General features: G+C 43.6%; 1 protein-coding gene across 1 annotated transcript in view; it reads right to left on the minus strand.

Moving 5' to 3' along the window:
* The window catches only part of LOC306711887 (afadin-like), an 88,548-nt gene extending 74,343 nt beyond the window's left edge, over positions 1–14,205 (minus strand). Inside the window, 1 exon segment of the mRNA XM_079180962.1 lies at positions 13,942–14,205. Within this exon segment, the coding sequence (XP_079037088.1) occupies positions 13,942–14,043 (102 nt within the window). The 5' untranslated portion in view covers positions 14,044–14,205.
* Between the last annotated feature and the right edge of the window lie 369 nt (positions 14,206–14,574).

Below are 14,574 nucleotides of genomic sequence, written 5' to 3' on the forward strand. Positions count from 1 at the left end.
TGGATCGAAAAGCTTGGGAGTAGAAGTAGTAGAGTAGTACGTAGTAGTCAGTCCGCTTAAAGTGTTCACTTTGGGTCTTTTCATAACTGACAGCATAGAGAAAAACATGAACTCTACATGTGGCCAACATTAATAAAAGAAATGTTGTCCGCCCTGTGGCTTACTTCATCCCTTGATGCTTTGCTTCACGTTACCCGTCCGCTTACTAGCCGGCTACCTGAGGCTGGTGCCGCCTGCACAATGAAAATTGTGCGGGGAAAAAGAAGGTGATTTTCTCTCAACGCACGTGTGCCGATCATCTGCATCCACCCCCGCTGCAGTGACACAGAGCTGGCCAAAAAACAGCAAAGCCTCACCCAGTGTGAGCCCTTAGTGAGGGAAAAGGCAGAAGGATCGGCATCAAGCTAGTCAATAGAGAAGGTGTTGAACTTTGTAGTCACTGAACAAATATCTAAATGTCAATTAGTTGGTAATAGCATGACAAGTAGATGAAATACAAAAAGCTTGTTTATAAAAATCATTCACTTATAGGGATCAATTTCAGGGCGGACAGGTGCCGTTTCCACTGTATTACCATCTTATAAAGTTGTGATGACTGTTGGCAAACTATTTACACGCCTCAATTTCCTGCTTCTTAAGCTACAAAATGCTCCACTGTCACTAACTTTATCCGTCACTATCTGGTGCTCCACAGGCAGCTGAAAAGCTACGCTGATGGGAGCATTTACACTGGACCAAAGGAGTGAAGTTGCAGGTCATTAAACCAAAGAAATGAGCTGCAAGACACCAAAACGCCCCCGTTGAGAAACACATAACCAAATGCTGATGTGAACACAACTCCACTCTATCAAATTCCCTTTTCTCCTAAGAAGTCAAGAAAAAGTCCAGTCAAGTCCGTATGCACCATCTGCTGTCTCAGGTTTGTTGTGCTGATACTTTTCACAGGCCAACAACGCCAGACCAGCAAACATTCAACACACAGACACAGCGCCCAAAATGTTGTGGTCCCCGTCTTCAAAGTTGTGGAATGTCCCTTGTGTTCCATGTTGTTGTTTGTCAAAGCTCTGCGTGTGGTGTGCATGTGCTGGTAATCAATACATTTTTGATTTTAACATGTAATTGCAGTTGCATGCTTTTGGTCAATTTGTAAAATGATAAAACTACAGCCACTTCAATGATTGATTTAATTAATTGTCAAAATAGAAGCCTTTTAACTGTCATTTTTCACGTTTAGATATAATGCAGTGGTATCATTTATTTTTCTAAATATCTTTTAATTCTTTCCAACGTTTCCATGTTCTCCTTAGACAATAAAAGTAAAATGTGAGTATATGGAAACATGAATGTACTGTACTTAGCAATTCAGAAGGTTTATAAACATTTTTCATGTCTTCAGTGACGCATCATGATGGACCAACACCAGATAAATATACTACTGACATCTAAGATCGGAGGTCCCTTTCTTTAAAAGAAACGTACTTCACAATATAAGCAAATTAATGCACAGGTACATTAAAGTTGTTTTATTCGCCTTTGTTTTCAATTTGGATTTCTATTTACCAGCCAAATCCAATATTCTCGTAAACTGCCCTCATGTAGCAGACAACAGGTTTTACTCCCAGACATGACACGGGCCGTTCCTCCTCCTTTTCCCTCCTTCTGGGCCACGACTTAGACATTGATCTGCCGCAAAGCACCATGGGAGCTGGTAGCGAGCGGTGCTGCAAAACACTCAGTCATTGGTCCCCGATTGCTGTCTGATCCTGTGAGGTCAACGGGGGGTTACCGCCCATGTGATTGGCCCACAGGGAGGCAAGCGGGCTCTGAGTGACAGGTGGGGGAGCGTATCAGCTGGCTGAGAGGAAAACACCGACCAAACGGAGGCCCGGAGGAGAGAAAAAAGGGGGCATGGCGGGAGGAGGTGAGCCAGGCCTCTGAGGGGATTAACACGGTCTGACAGGCTGGCTGAGACACACACACACACACACACACACACACTCACTCACACACACACATGCAGCTTTTAGGGCGGGCTGCTCTGCTGAGCACACACAATACACTGCTTGTTTTAGAACAAGAGGAAAGAGAGAAAAGAGAGATAAGAGAGAGGCCAAATCACAGAGAAGGAATGTGTGTTTGACGGAGGGAGCGAGGGCAAAGCGAGAGTGAGATCATGAACCACAGGTGCTTCGATGGAGAGAAACTCCCTCTGTGGTCCTAAATGTATATTCCATGACCCGTCCATGACTTTTTTTTTTTTTTTTTTTTTTTTTTAAAGGAGTGAAACCTCTGGACTCCACCCAAGCTTTGCTGGAAGCCGTCCGTCGCAATAAATGTCTGAAACCAGCTGAGAAATACATTTATTTCTGTTTGCAAAATTCCCCTCACATTCCCCAATTTCCACAGAGAGTCTATCCTCTGTTACCTGACCTTCCTCGTCTGGAATTCACCACTCAAAAAAAACCTCCATTTGCATTCCAGGAATTCCAGGACCAGCCGGAGCCCTGAAAACGATGACATATCACCCGTTTGGATCTCCACCCTACTCCTCAAGCACTCACACAGAGGCCATGCTTCAGGAGGCCTCTTTGAGGAGCGCTTCACATATATTGATCAACGGACCTTCTGGGAAAATTAACTGCCTCCAAAGTAGAGCAGGGTTTCTGCAAGCTTGACCAGGTGTCAATTAAGGCTTAAAGAACCTGTAAATTAAAGTAAGAATTGATTATCTGATGGATTTCCCAAACGAAACCCACGTGTAAATAAAAAAACTGTGGAACGTAAGATTGTATCATTTCTTTCAGCCTTAAACTTGGATAATTTCACTGAAAGACAGTTTTAAAGGTTTTTCAGTAGCCGGTGAAGTTTGATGTAGTTCAGTTGCCTTTTTTGCATTTGCTGCCATCTTAATCTCGAGTTGTTGTTTTCTTTAATCTGTGTCTAAACACAAAGTATCTAAGGTAGCTAAAGTTGGGCTTGATGGTACATGCTGAAGAATGAAAACTACCTGTAATTAGTTGTATATTTGCCTGCTACAGCTTCTGATCTAAAAAGAGCTGCATCACTTTAAAGCTGGAAGCAAAGACTCCAGTAAAGATACTTCACCAACAGCTGCAGGTACGATTCATTTTCCTCATCATTTCTTCGCATGTTTATCCAATTACTACGGCAGATCAAGGTAAATAAGTTGAAACATGAACATTTTGCTTCCACCCCTTGATTTTGAATACATTACATTCTTATGAACACGTCTTGATAGAGACCCTTTGGCCCGTAACCCTCACACAGCCTAAATCACTCCTGAAGTGGACTTCCTAACAGGGCTGAAAATAAACAGCGGCGATAAATATCCTGGCCTGTCCAGTGTGACCCTCATCCTTCTTTTTAACAGGCAGCAGCCAATAGACCGAGGCCAGCTGCATTAATTACAGCTGCTACGGTGAGCGATGTCGCCGCACAAAGATTGGATACTGACCTGGAGAATTCACACTCAACGGCAGAAATATCAAGGGGGTTATGATTTAAAAAAAATGTGGATTTACAAATAAAAGAGCAGCAACGGACCGTCCATCCTGTCGGAATTGAGTGCACCACAGCAGCATTCTAGACCGAGTGAATGTGACAACTTGCAACCAGTGAAATTATAGCAAACTTAACGTTGGCTGACGGAAATGAGCTACAAGGTTACCCGTCCAATCATGACAGTCCGTCTGGCCGTGTGTGTATTTGTGTTTGCACTCGTATGTGTGTGTGTGTGAGACAGAGATGGGCCATCACTCTGCTGGACAGGCTATAAGACTTGCGGTCGTGATCTTTTGCCCGGCTCCCGTAATGAAGCGCTGTGGAGCGATTACCCTCACACACGCACCACAAACACACCGTTTGGCCATGAAATGTGACATTTAAAGCTGCAACTGGTTGGACTGTTAGGCAGACACTTGTGGAGATGGACTCTCGAACACAAGCAGCGCTCAGATTATCTGAAGCCTACAGGACGTTAGGAGGCCGGAGCTGCAGCCATCATGCTGTCACTGGTGAGAAAAACTAGAGGCCACGGCATCCGGGAGTCTACAGGGTCAAACTAAGGGTAAATACGGGTCATTCCACAGCAACTCACCAAGACCGGTTCATGTCTTGGATTTACTTGAAATAGAAATCAAGTGAAAACTTCTATTAAATTAAAATCCTGTAGCTCTACTGCCAATCATCTTCTAGTTATGAGTTTGTGTGTTCAAGGCCCTTTTTTGCTGGACTGGAGTGAAAACAATCAAAGTAATTTCATGTAAATAGTTAGTTATTGAATGTTTTTGCAGTAATAAAATTAATAAAACTGAATATAATTTTACCAAATAAAAAGATTCTTTAAATTTGAAGAAAAAAATAAAGATATATCCACTAGTTTCCACTTTCTTGAGACCAAATATTGATTCTGTGTACTGATATAGATCTATCACATCTAGACGTTAGTATGTCCTGCATCAGAAAATGGGAGCCACAGATGCTAAACTTAGCTTCAGCGCTAAAAACACTTTAAACCAGACCTGGGCATCTTGCGGCCCGCGGGCCACATGCGGCCCTTTGTGCGTCCCTGTGCGGCCCGCGTGAGGCCAATCATAAATTACAAAATAAATTTAAAAAATATCTATGTCGAGTGTGCAATACAACGGTGCTGCTTTTGTTTTGAAAAGCGTTATTTGTATTACTTCCGTGTGGACGTATGCGCATGCGTGATTGTGAGTGAAGGTGAACAGCGGCAATCACAAATTACAAAATAAAGATGAGATGCCCGCTCACGCCAAAAAAAGAAAAGTTAATGATGAACGCCGTGTTTTCAACAAGACATGGACTGCCAAATATTTCTTTACAGAAATTAAAGGTAAAGCCGTGTGCTTAGTTTGTGGTACACAGGTCGCTGTGTTTAAAGAGTATAATTTGAATCGCCACTACACGACAAAGCATGAGGATAAATACCGGAATCTGTCTGATGAAGAGCACGCAAGGGAGGCTGATGCGTTGATGCTAAAACTGCAAACCCAACAAGGACTTTTTCCCAAACTTCACACCCCCAGAGATGCAGCCGTCAGGACAAGTTTCGTCATTTCTCACAAAATCGCTAGAAAAAATAAGGCGTTTTCTGACGGAGAGTTTATTAAGGAGTGCTTATTGGACTCTGTTGCGCTGATATGCCCGGAGAAGAAGGGCGCATTTGAGAACGTGTCACTCTCCCGCCGCACTGTAACGAGGCGGGTTGAGGCCATCGCTGGAAACTTGGCGCTTCAGCTGAAGAACAGAGCGGCCGACTTTGACTGTTTTTCTCTGGCTTTGGATGAGAGCTGCGATGTACGTGACACCGCCCAGCTGCTCATCTTCTTACGTGGGATAACTGCAGACTTTCAAATCACGGAGGAGCTGGCAGCCATGCAGTCAATTAAAGGGACAACCACAGGTAAAGACTTGTTCACAGAGGTAAATGCGTGTTTGGACATGTTGGGACTGAAATGGGACAAGCTGGCAGGTGTGACAACAGATGGTTGTCCAAATCTGACGGGGAAAAATGTGGGACTTTTAAAGAGGATGCAGGATAAAGTGACAGAAATTAACCCTGTGCAGAAATTGACATTTTTGCATTGTATTATACATCAGGAAGTGTTGTGTAAGACAGTGTTAAAAATTAACCATGTTGTTGATGCTGTAACTAAAACAGTTAACTTTATCAGAGTGAGAGCGTTAAATCATAGACAATTTGTTGCACTTTTGGAGGAAAATGAGAGTGAACATGGTGACATAAGCTACCACAGCAACGTCAGGTGGCTCAGCCTGGGCAAAGTACTGAAAAGTGTCTGGGACCTGAGAGACCAGATTTCTGTGGGAAGAAAGGACATGACATCCCAGAACTTTCAGATGAAGACTGGGTGGCAGACCTCGGATTCGCTGTGGATGTGACTGCACTCATGAACGAACTGAATGTCAAACTGCAGTTTTTGTTTTCTTATTTCAATTTCACATAGCCTAATATAAATATTTAAGGATTACGAGTTTAAATAAAACCATCAAAAGCAATCTGCTTTTGTATAAAGTCAAGTTAGGTTAAATGAAATTATTATTATTTATCTTACGGTATATCAAAAATAATATTGAGCAAAATTTAATTGAAATATTGTCGATGTGGCCCTCCAGCAGTGCTCGGGTTGCTGATGCGGCCCCCGGTAAAAATTAATTGCCCACCCCTGCTTTAAACATTTTGACTGTAATTTTACCCAAGAAAGCTCATTTAAATTTTTTTAAACCTTTTTCATGAGAAACTGTTTATATTCATTGCAGATATACAGGACTGTCTCAGAAAATTAGAATATTGTGATAATCCCCATACGTGTGATTTAGTTTACTGAACCAAGCTGAGTGTTTTTCAAGGCTCAGGAAACCCTTGCAGGTGTTTCGAGTTAGACGATTCAAGTGATTAGTTGAATACCCTACTAGTATACTTTTTCATGATATTCTAATATTTAGAGATAGGATATTTGAGTTTTCTTAAGCTGTAAGCCATAATCAGCAATATTAAAAGAATAAAAGGCTTGCAATATTTCAGTTGATTTGTAATGAATCCATGACATTTTTGTTTTTTTAATTGCATTACACAAAATAAAGAACTTTATCACAATATTCTAATTTTCTGAGACAGTCCTGTATACAACCTTGATGTTAGACGTTATATAATGTAATACTTTTATGTAAACAATTATTTCTTACACTTTTAACACAGGTCCTATGAAGAAAAACAAGACCAGATAAACAACTAAAATCAACAATACACACGCCGTCCTGTCTTCTCAAGAGCACCAAGCTGATTCCTGATTAGAAAATCAAAGCACTGCAATACAACGGTGAAGGACTGTCCAAACAAGTTAAGAACAATAAAAGTAGAAAGAAGAAAAGGTTAAATGAAGCCAGCTTTCACACCTGCACTGTGCGTGTTTACATTTATCCAGAGAGCTGATAAGGATCCATGCTCCTTTCCATTAACATCCTACTCAGCCTTCACCCATTTTCACTTCACACGGCGAGTTATTTGTTCACCTTTTCAGACTACATTTATCAGTGCAGCGATTCTGTGCCCTGTTGTCTTGCCTGTGAACAAACTCTACCAGCAGACCAGAACAAACAAAGCAGCACAAGCAGACTAATCATGTTTGTGGTCTCCATAAAACCACATTTTTAGGAGTGTCACGTTAGAGCCCGTTTGCACTTGTTGCATCTCGGGAGGTGATTTGTTCCAGCAAGATGTCGCCAAGATGCAAACGTAGTCTTTACTGCTCCCAAGTGGAACTACATCAGTAAGCGTTCTGTGGTAATAGCCACTCACTGAAATTACACGGAAAATAGCCCTCTTTCTTGCACTTTTATCTGATCCCTGATCAGTTCCAGCTGAATGATCTGTATGTGTGAGGGAGTGACGTGAGCGAGAGCCAGTGAAGACGATTAGACTTTTGCCTTGCTCGTAGTCCAAAGTCACCCATGTGTTTGTGTTAGTTTATAGATTTTCTCGCACAGCCGGACCCATCTCCATAATGATGTGTCAGCGCTAAAGAAAGGTGTAAGCGCTACGCACAGGTTGCAGCGACGGTGCACTTGTAAAATAGATCGCGCAGATAGCGAGAGGGGAGGAGAATGCCGGATGCTGAAACAAGCACGCAGTCTACATCCAGTGAGTATTTATTATAACTGTTCTTCTTCTGACATTTTTTTGCAGTTAAAAAAGCAGTTACCACCACCCTCTGGACTGCAGGAGGGCTGACCCTAATTTGTACACGGCCTGGGTAAACCAAGAGGGTCTGCCATTAAGTCGTGTGATTTGGCCAACGCATTTATATGGACAATGTCTGGATACAAGACACGTGTAAATGGGGCCTGAGCTTCAGTGGGATCCTCCACATAGAATGTAGGGACTGCTGCACCCTTTGATGAAGACGCATAGTTTAGCTTTTGTCTCACACACACAGTCAACCCACCCACCTGCGACTCAAACAGCAGCTCTACTGCGTGTTCATTTCAGGTGAATCCAACCATGACGTTCACTGATGAGGGCCTCTTTGACCTGTATTAACAATACCTTAAACCATAACTAAAAATCTCTCTCACACACACACACACACTTCTTTTACAAGCCTGTCAACTACAGGATGTGTGTGTGGTTGTGAGAGAACGGCCTTTTTTTGGTGAGCTCATCACAGCCACTGCGTTACCATGGTGACACAGCCAGCTAGCGGCTACATGACATGATGAGAGGGAGACAGAAAGAGGGAGGGAGGGAGGGCATGGCCGATGAACACACAGAGGGACAATGCAAACAGAGATAAATGCACAGAGCGGCCAGCGTGTGTGTGTGTGTGTGTGTGTGTGTGTGTGTGTGTGTGTGTGTGTGTGTGTGTGTGTGTGTGTGTGTGTGTGTGTGTGTGTGTGTGTGTGTGTGTGTGTGTGTGTGTGTCCCCTCATGGTATTGTAGTTGTGGCTGAGGCCAGCAAATCTGTTAACCAGGCCTCCCCTGTGCTGCTGCCAAACATGCAGCTACTATCACCAGCAGCTGCTGCTTTAAACAGGTACACGCCAGGCCGACACTGACCTTTAAGTCAAAGTCAAACACCAGCCGAGAGATCCATTAATATAAACCAAGAGTAGAATGGTCACAGCTTCTCAAATGTGAGGATTCACTGCTTTTTCTTGTCTTACATTTAAGTAAACTGAATTTTGGTATTTTGAACCGCCGGTCAGGCAAAACGAGACATTTAGAGATGTCTTCTTGAGCTCTAGGACATTGCGATGGTCATTTTTCAAACATTTCTCTTTATACACTCGTTAGTTGCAGCCCGACCATCAAAGACTTTGCCAGACCGTTTATATTGAAGTATCTGTCCCTTTGTAAATCAATGCACAGGTTGGCTTTAGATACATTTTAGATTTTTATATTACTTTTGCTTCGATGAAATAACCTAATCTAACCCCATCTAGAAACAGGACATGGGTTGCTGCACCAAAACACAGCAGCCTGAAGAATTATTCTGGAGCACCGAAATCTGGAAATAGCTGATAAAATAAAACAAAATCTGATCACGCATCCCTCTGAAAACAACCCAGTCGTTCTAACCAGACCACAGGAAACCCACTATCTCCACGCACCACACACTTCCTGTCGGCTTCCTGCTTCCTGTGCAACAGGGGAAAGGAGGGAGTGGCCGCTGATGTCACGGCGAGACTGCTTACGTGCCGCGTTCACATCCCAGAGGAAAGAAGGTGGACACGAGCTACCAGCTTGTAAATGTCGTTCACCTCAAACTCACGACAGTCAGTCGGTGCAATCAGAACAACTAATAGCATGACATAGTGCTGTATGACTACAAATAATTGCTTTCATTGTCTGTTCTCCTTCTGGATTTTTTTCTGCATACGAAGCAAAAGCAACAATACAGTATTGCTCCACTACTGGGCACGTTTTTTAATTAAGCTGTGAGGAAACCATTGACCAGATGTGTGGTAACTCTTGCCATAAACCTGTACCCTTCAGTTTCCTGCAAATGTTACAACCCCACCCGTTTCTCAGTCTTTCCTCCTTTAGCCACAGTGAGGATGCTACACTGGATATCGCAGTACACCAACACATGGACATCCATGCCATGCAATATACAGTGGAGCTGAGGAACATATTGAGAGACATATTTAGACACGCTGGTTGTGTTTTTAGCCACAGTTCTCCACCATATACGTATCTGCTGCTAAAAACGGTGTCCTTTCAAAGCACCTTTTCCTGACGTTTCCTCAAGATCAAAATGAGGTCGTCCTCCACGTCTTGCAGCATGTTGTGCGGCACAGTAGCGTGCACGGAGGTTAGATGAGCCGTTATACTTCAATAATCGCAAGTGATTCGTGCCGTTTTGTCACACCGTGCAGTAACAGGCAAAGTCGGCTTTTTCCGGCTATAGCCTCCTCATCTGCAGGTTTCAAAGACCAAGACAGGAAGCGGCTAGCGTTTTAGACTATCTCGACAAGCAGGGAAAAAAAACGACCAACGAAAAGAGAAACAAGCTGTTTGCACATCAAAATTAATCAGCAACATACGGTTAAGGAATTATACCAGGACAGTGTACATTTAAATACAAAATGTTTGGATCTGTTCAGCTGAGCAGACTTGATAAAAAGAAAAATATCTGTTTTACTGCATTAACCTTGTAATAAGGCTTTTATTTGGGCTTTATTTGTAATTAAAAGTCTTCAATTTAGATCCAATACTTTTTCTAAGATCCTCCTAATCTGTGATCTACATGCTGACAAGCAATCAAGCCACAGTGTAGGTGTGTGCAAAGTTAATAGCTAAACGTATAACATAATATTTGGCAGCCTAGAGACATTTTGAGAGGTCAGTGTTCAGTGCAGTTGATTTGGTGGTGAAGAAGAAGGATCGATGGAGCACTGGACGGACAAAAAAGCTGCTGTTCCCGTTTTAAACCATAAGCCTCTCTTGAGTTGCTCGGAAAAGAAAGTGGGGAAAAACAATTCCTTAGGTCAGCACTCAGGACAAGTCCGGGAGCTTTAGAACAGTCTTACCTGCATCACGCAAATAAAAAAAAAAGGTGGAGGTCAACGAGTGACTCTTTCCTAAACTCAAACCTTTTCCTGATAACAGCTGCAGACAGGTTTACATGAGTCAGCGCTTATCCAAGGCAAATCACACTTATATACAGGAAGTGCCCTCATTTAACGGCAAATGCCCCGGTCAAGGAAAAAGTCAACATAATATGTCGGACCTGCCTGATAACAACAATGTCACATGTAAGATCAGGCTTATATAGTGCTGCCTTCTTACTACAACACTGCCACAGCCACTTCATAAAGCATATTAAATCGCCGATTACATAAGGCCTGACTGAACAGTGAGTGAATACTGAAAGTACTTTTGTACGGTGATGTGAATGATCTACTCTAATCATGTATCTTGCCCTGTCCCTTGCTCTTTATACAAGGTCTGCTTGTCCTGTACAATTTGATGCAGCATGGACTCTTACTGTTTTAGATATGTGCCCCCAACACTCTAGATTAATCCTTGTTCAGGCTCAAGCTGCCAGTGCACCAGAGCTTGTAAATTAGAATGAACAAGAGCACACGTAGGGTTTGGGCATCAAGGACTTATTCCAAATTTATTAAGACCAAGACTTAAGTCACAAACTTGCTTTTCGATACTGCACTATATCACAGGTTATATTCAGGACAATCTCGACATCAACTTTTCCCTTATAAACAGCTTTCCAAAAAACAGGAAGTGCTGGATATCAGCTGACAGACTGTGGTCACAATTTTTTTTAAACAGTGCATCTCTTTAAACGCTACCGTCTGAGGACATCATTTTTGACATGTAGCAGTTATTCAATGCAACCATATTATGAATAGCAACGGTCTGACCTGGATGAAGGCATTAAACCAGAGGCTGCATTAGTGTTAAAACATATGAGGACAACTATTAATAATGTGTTTGTATCCTGAACAATGTTCATCCCCACCACACACACACAAACAGAAAACTACGACTTACAACTGTGCAGCGTGAACCTGGACAGCCTGAATACAAAAGTGAAGCAAAGTAAACACCCACAATTGTTTTATCCAAATAAAACAAACGGTTGGTGTGATTGCATCTGAATTCCAGTACATGTATTGTGCTACATCTTTGAAGCTTAGTGTTTATTTACTTCTGCAACAGTAAGCCCCACGTCTCCGCCCATGGTGAGTCCCCACGTGACACGAGTACCCGTTATGTTATAATGAGCCCCACGGTCCCACCATGAATCCCACAGCAGGACTTATTCAGTTTGGGTTGCAAGATTAAAAAGTTTGACAACCTTTGCTCCAGACTAATCACCCACGCACGGCTAATCTAATCACACGAATGATCTCACCGCTCTCCGAGGCAGTTTGGTCCGAACTACAGAAATGAAACGTTGTCAATTATCAGATAATGCTGATTGTGTGCGTGTGTGTGTGTGGTAGATCAAATCTAAAAAAAAATCTGTGTCAATCACAGATCATTCTGTAAAACAGTATTACAAATGCAGCGTTGTTCGTGTCCAGCTACACTCGAGAGGAGTCTAGACAGTGTGAAGGACACTCTGCAGCTTGGGGGCTCCACCAGCTGACATATGGGGTAGGGTGTGGCGTGGCAGGGAAGGCCATGCATCTGCTTACATTTAATCACGTACTGCTGGACTCAACTGTGAGCAGCAACGCTCCTTGTGCAGTGAGAGAATTACAGCCTCGAGAACTTCTGGACTGGGTTAATCATTCCTCGCAGAATGGAGACGTTGTGTGTGTGTGTGTGTGTGTGTGTGTGTGTGTGTGTGTGTGTGTGTGTGTGTGTGTGTGTGTGTGTGTGTGTGTGTGTGTGTGTGTGTGCGCGCGCACAAACCCTGGCCAACGGTTGGCCAGCTTCAATCCTGATATATTAATCGGCTCAAGAAGAGGAGAGGGGACCCTGTGCCCCCCCTGGCCCCCTTATCCAAGGAGCAGTGGGGGTGGGCTGCCCGCCTAAAAAACGCTGCAGCTGACGCAATCAGAGTCAGAGCTATAAATCAAAACTACTTAGGCATGAGATGCACCAGTTAAGGAGTAAGGATAGATTGTTATTGACTAACTCCTTAAAGGCTAGAAACATCACCAAGCCCTTGCCGCTCTCTGGCTGCTAGCTGTATCTGAATCCTGCAGGGAGGAGTTCCTTATCCTGGCATGTTATTAGTAAACAACCCCAACCTGAGTCTAGACTGGCCTGTTAATTTTAGCACCGTTCCTCAATGTGTTGCAGGGTCAAATTATTGCTGGTCAAACGAGCAGCTCGCACCAAGCACCAAGCTAGCTAGTGTGAGGACAATGCAGAGAGCAACATGACATGGTCTGCCTTCAGCACTGGCAGGGAGATTGTGTTTTGGTTTGCAGGCTGGTAGCATCTGTGCTGTGAGTGCCCTACCTGGAATAAGCATTTACGCCCCAGCGTGTTGCTAATACTTTAAGCTTTTATCTATTTGCCCTGCGTATCAAACAACCTCGCCGTGTTACTGGGTTTGTCAGCCATTGCAGGCACTGCTGCAAGCCCCGCTACACACAGCCAACACTGGCACAGCTCGATACATCACAAGTTTGGTTTGTCATTTAAAAAAGCAATTATGTGTGTTGTACCAAATACCACTAATTCGTTTCTTCTGTTTGACCCACTGGCAGGGTTCATGTTTGCTCTACAGGTAATGTGCTCGCTAACTAGCTAGCTAAAGCCCGATACGTCCTGGAGATAGCGACACACCAAACTCCATTCAAAATCTGGCAATTCAGTGGTGCCACTCTTATCGCTCACGTTCGCATACCCGAAATTTCAACGTTACCTGAATATACTCAACAAATCGTTGGAATTCACTTCAAATTCGGTGTATTTACTATGCACAACGCACACACTGTGCTGTGAACTGTCAACTTTGAGAATAATTCCTACTATATAACGTTAGCGTGCTGTGGCTAAGTAACAAGCTAAACACAGCTGTGGGCGGTAGCTAGTAGCTAAGCTAACGTTACGTTAAATGTTTCTCCAAGAAGGAATTTGACGGAAACATGGCGCTGATCTGTAGACACATATTTACTGTGTCTGTTTGACGCTCACATATTCATTTAATGTCAAAGGCCGTATGCTGGACATATGACGATATAGTAAATCACCAGATTTTTCAATGGACTTTGGCATTCATTCTCTCCATGCACGTACGGGGACACCGAGTAAACCGAGTAAACCACGCTGCCCACAACAGCCTGGCTTTCAACATGTTCAAGCAGAGTCTTGGTCAGCGTTACGGTCTCCCATTCACCCGGGAGAGGGCCTTGTGGGTCCGCGGTCTCTCTTGCTACTCCGGGGTGGTCTCCTACCTCTGTGGGCCGGCTGATCTCGAACAGGTCGAGCCGGTTGGCGTTCCAGTGGTTGATGATGTCGGCCAGTTTCCTCCTCTCCTCCTCCCTGCTCCCCGACATGGTGGACAGCTTTACCGACCCTCTCCGTCCGTCTGAACTGTTGAATAAAACTTCCCGTAACGTTAGTCCACCGGAAACGCAACCGCCACCGCCGAAACCAAAAGGCTCAGGTGTGCCGTTTTAACGCCGGTACTTTCCGCGGTCTGTCTCTCCGCTCACCGACCGACCGACCGACCTGCTGTCTGTCTGATCTGATTCTGCTTCGCGTTCCCGGTGCGCCTTTGCGCGCTCCCGATACACTCTGGATACATGGACGTGCACGCGCAAAACTGTTAACTGTTTGAGGCCCGGTAAACGCCATTCATGACGCTGCTTTACTAAATGAGCTCTGGTGTATGGGGTTAATGATACGTACTTAGTGTAGTAAGAAGGATTACGTCACTATGTGTTGATTAATTAGGGGGCTCATTTTTTATTTAAGCTTCCAACCAATTTATTTGACTAATTTTACCACATTAATGCTCAGTAAACCAATGATTATATTTTAAGAACATGATTAGATAAATATATTTGTTTGCAAATTAAAAATAC

The sequence above is a fragment of the Pholis gunnellus genome (genome assembly GCF_910591455.1).
Source record: "Pholis gunnellus genome assembly, chromosome: 19".
Lineage (NCBI taxonomy): Eukaryota > Metazoa > Chordata > Actinopteri > Perciformes > Pholidae > Pholis > Pholis gunnellus.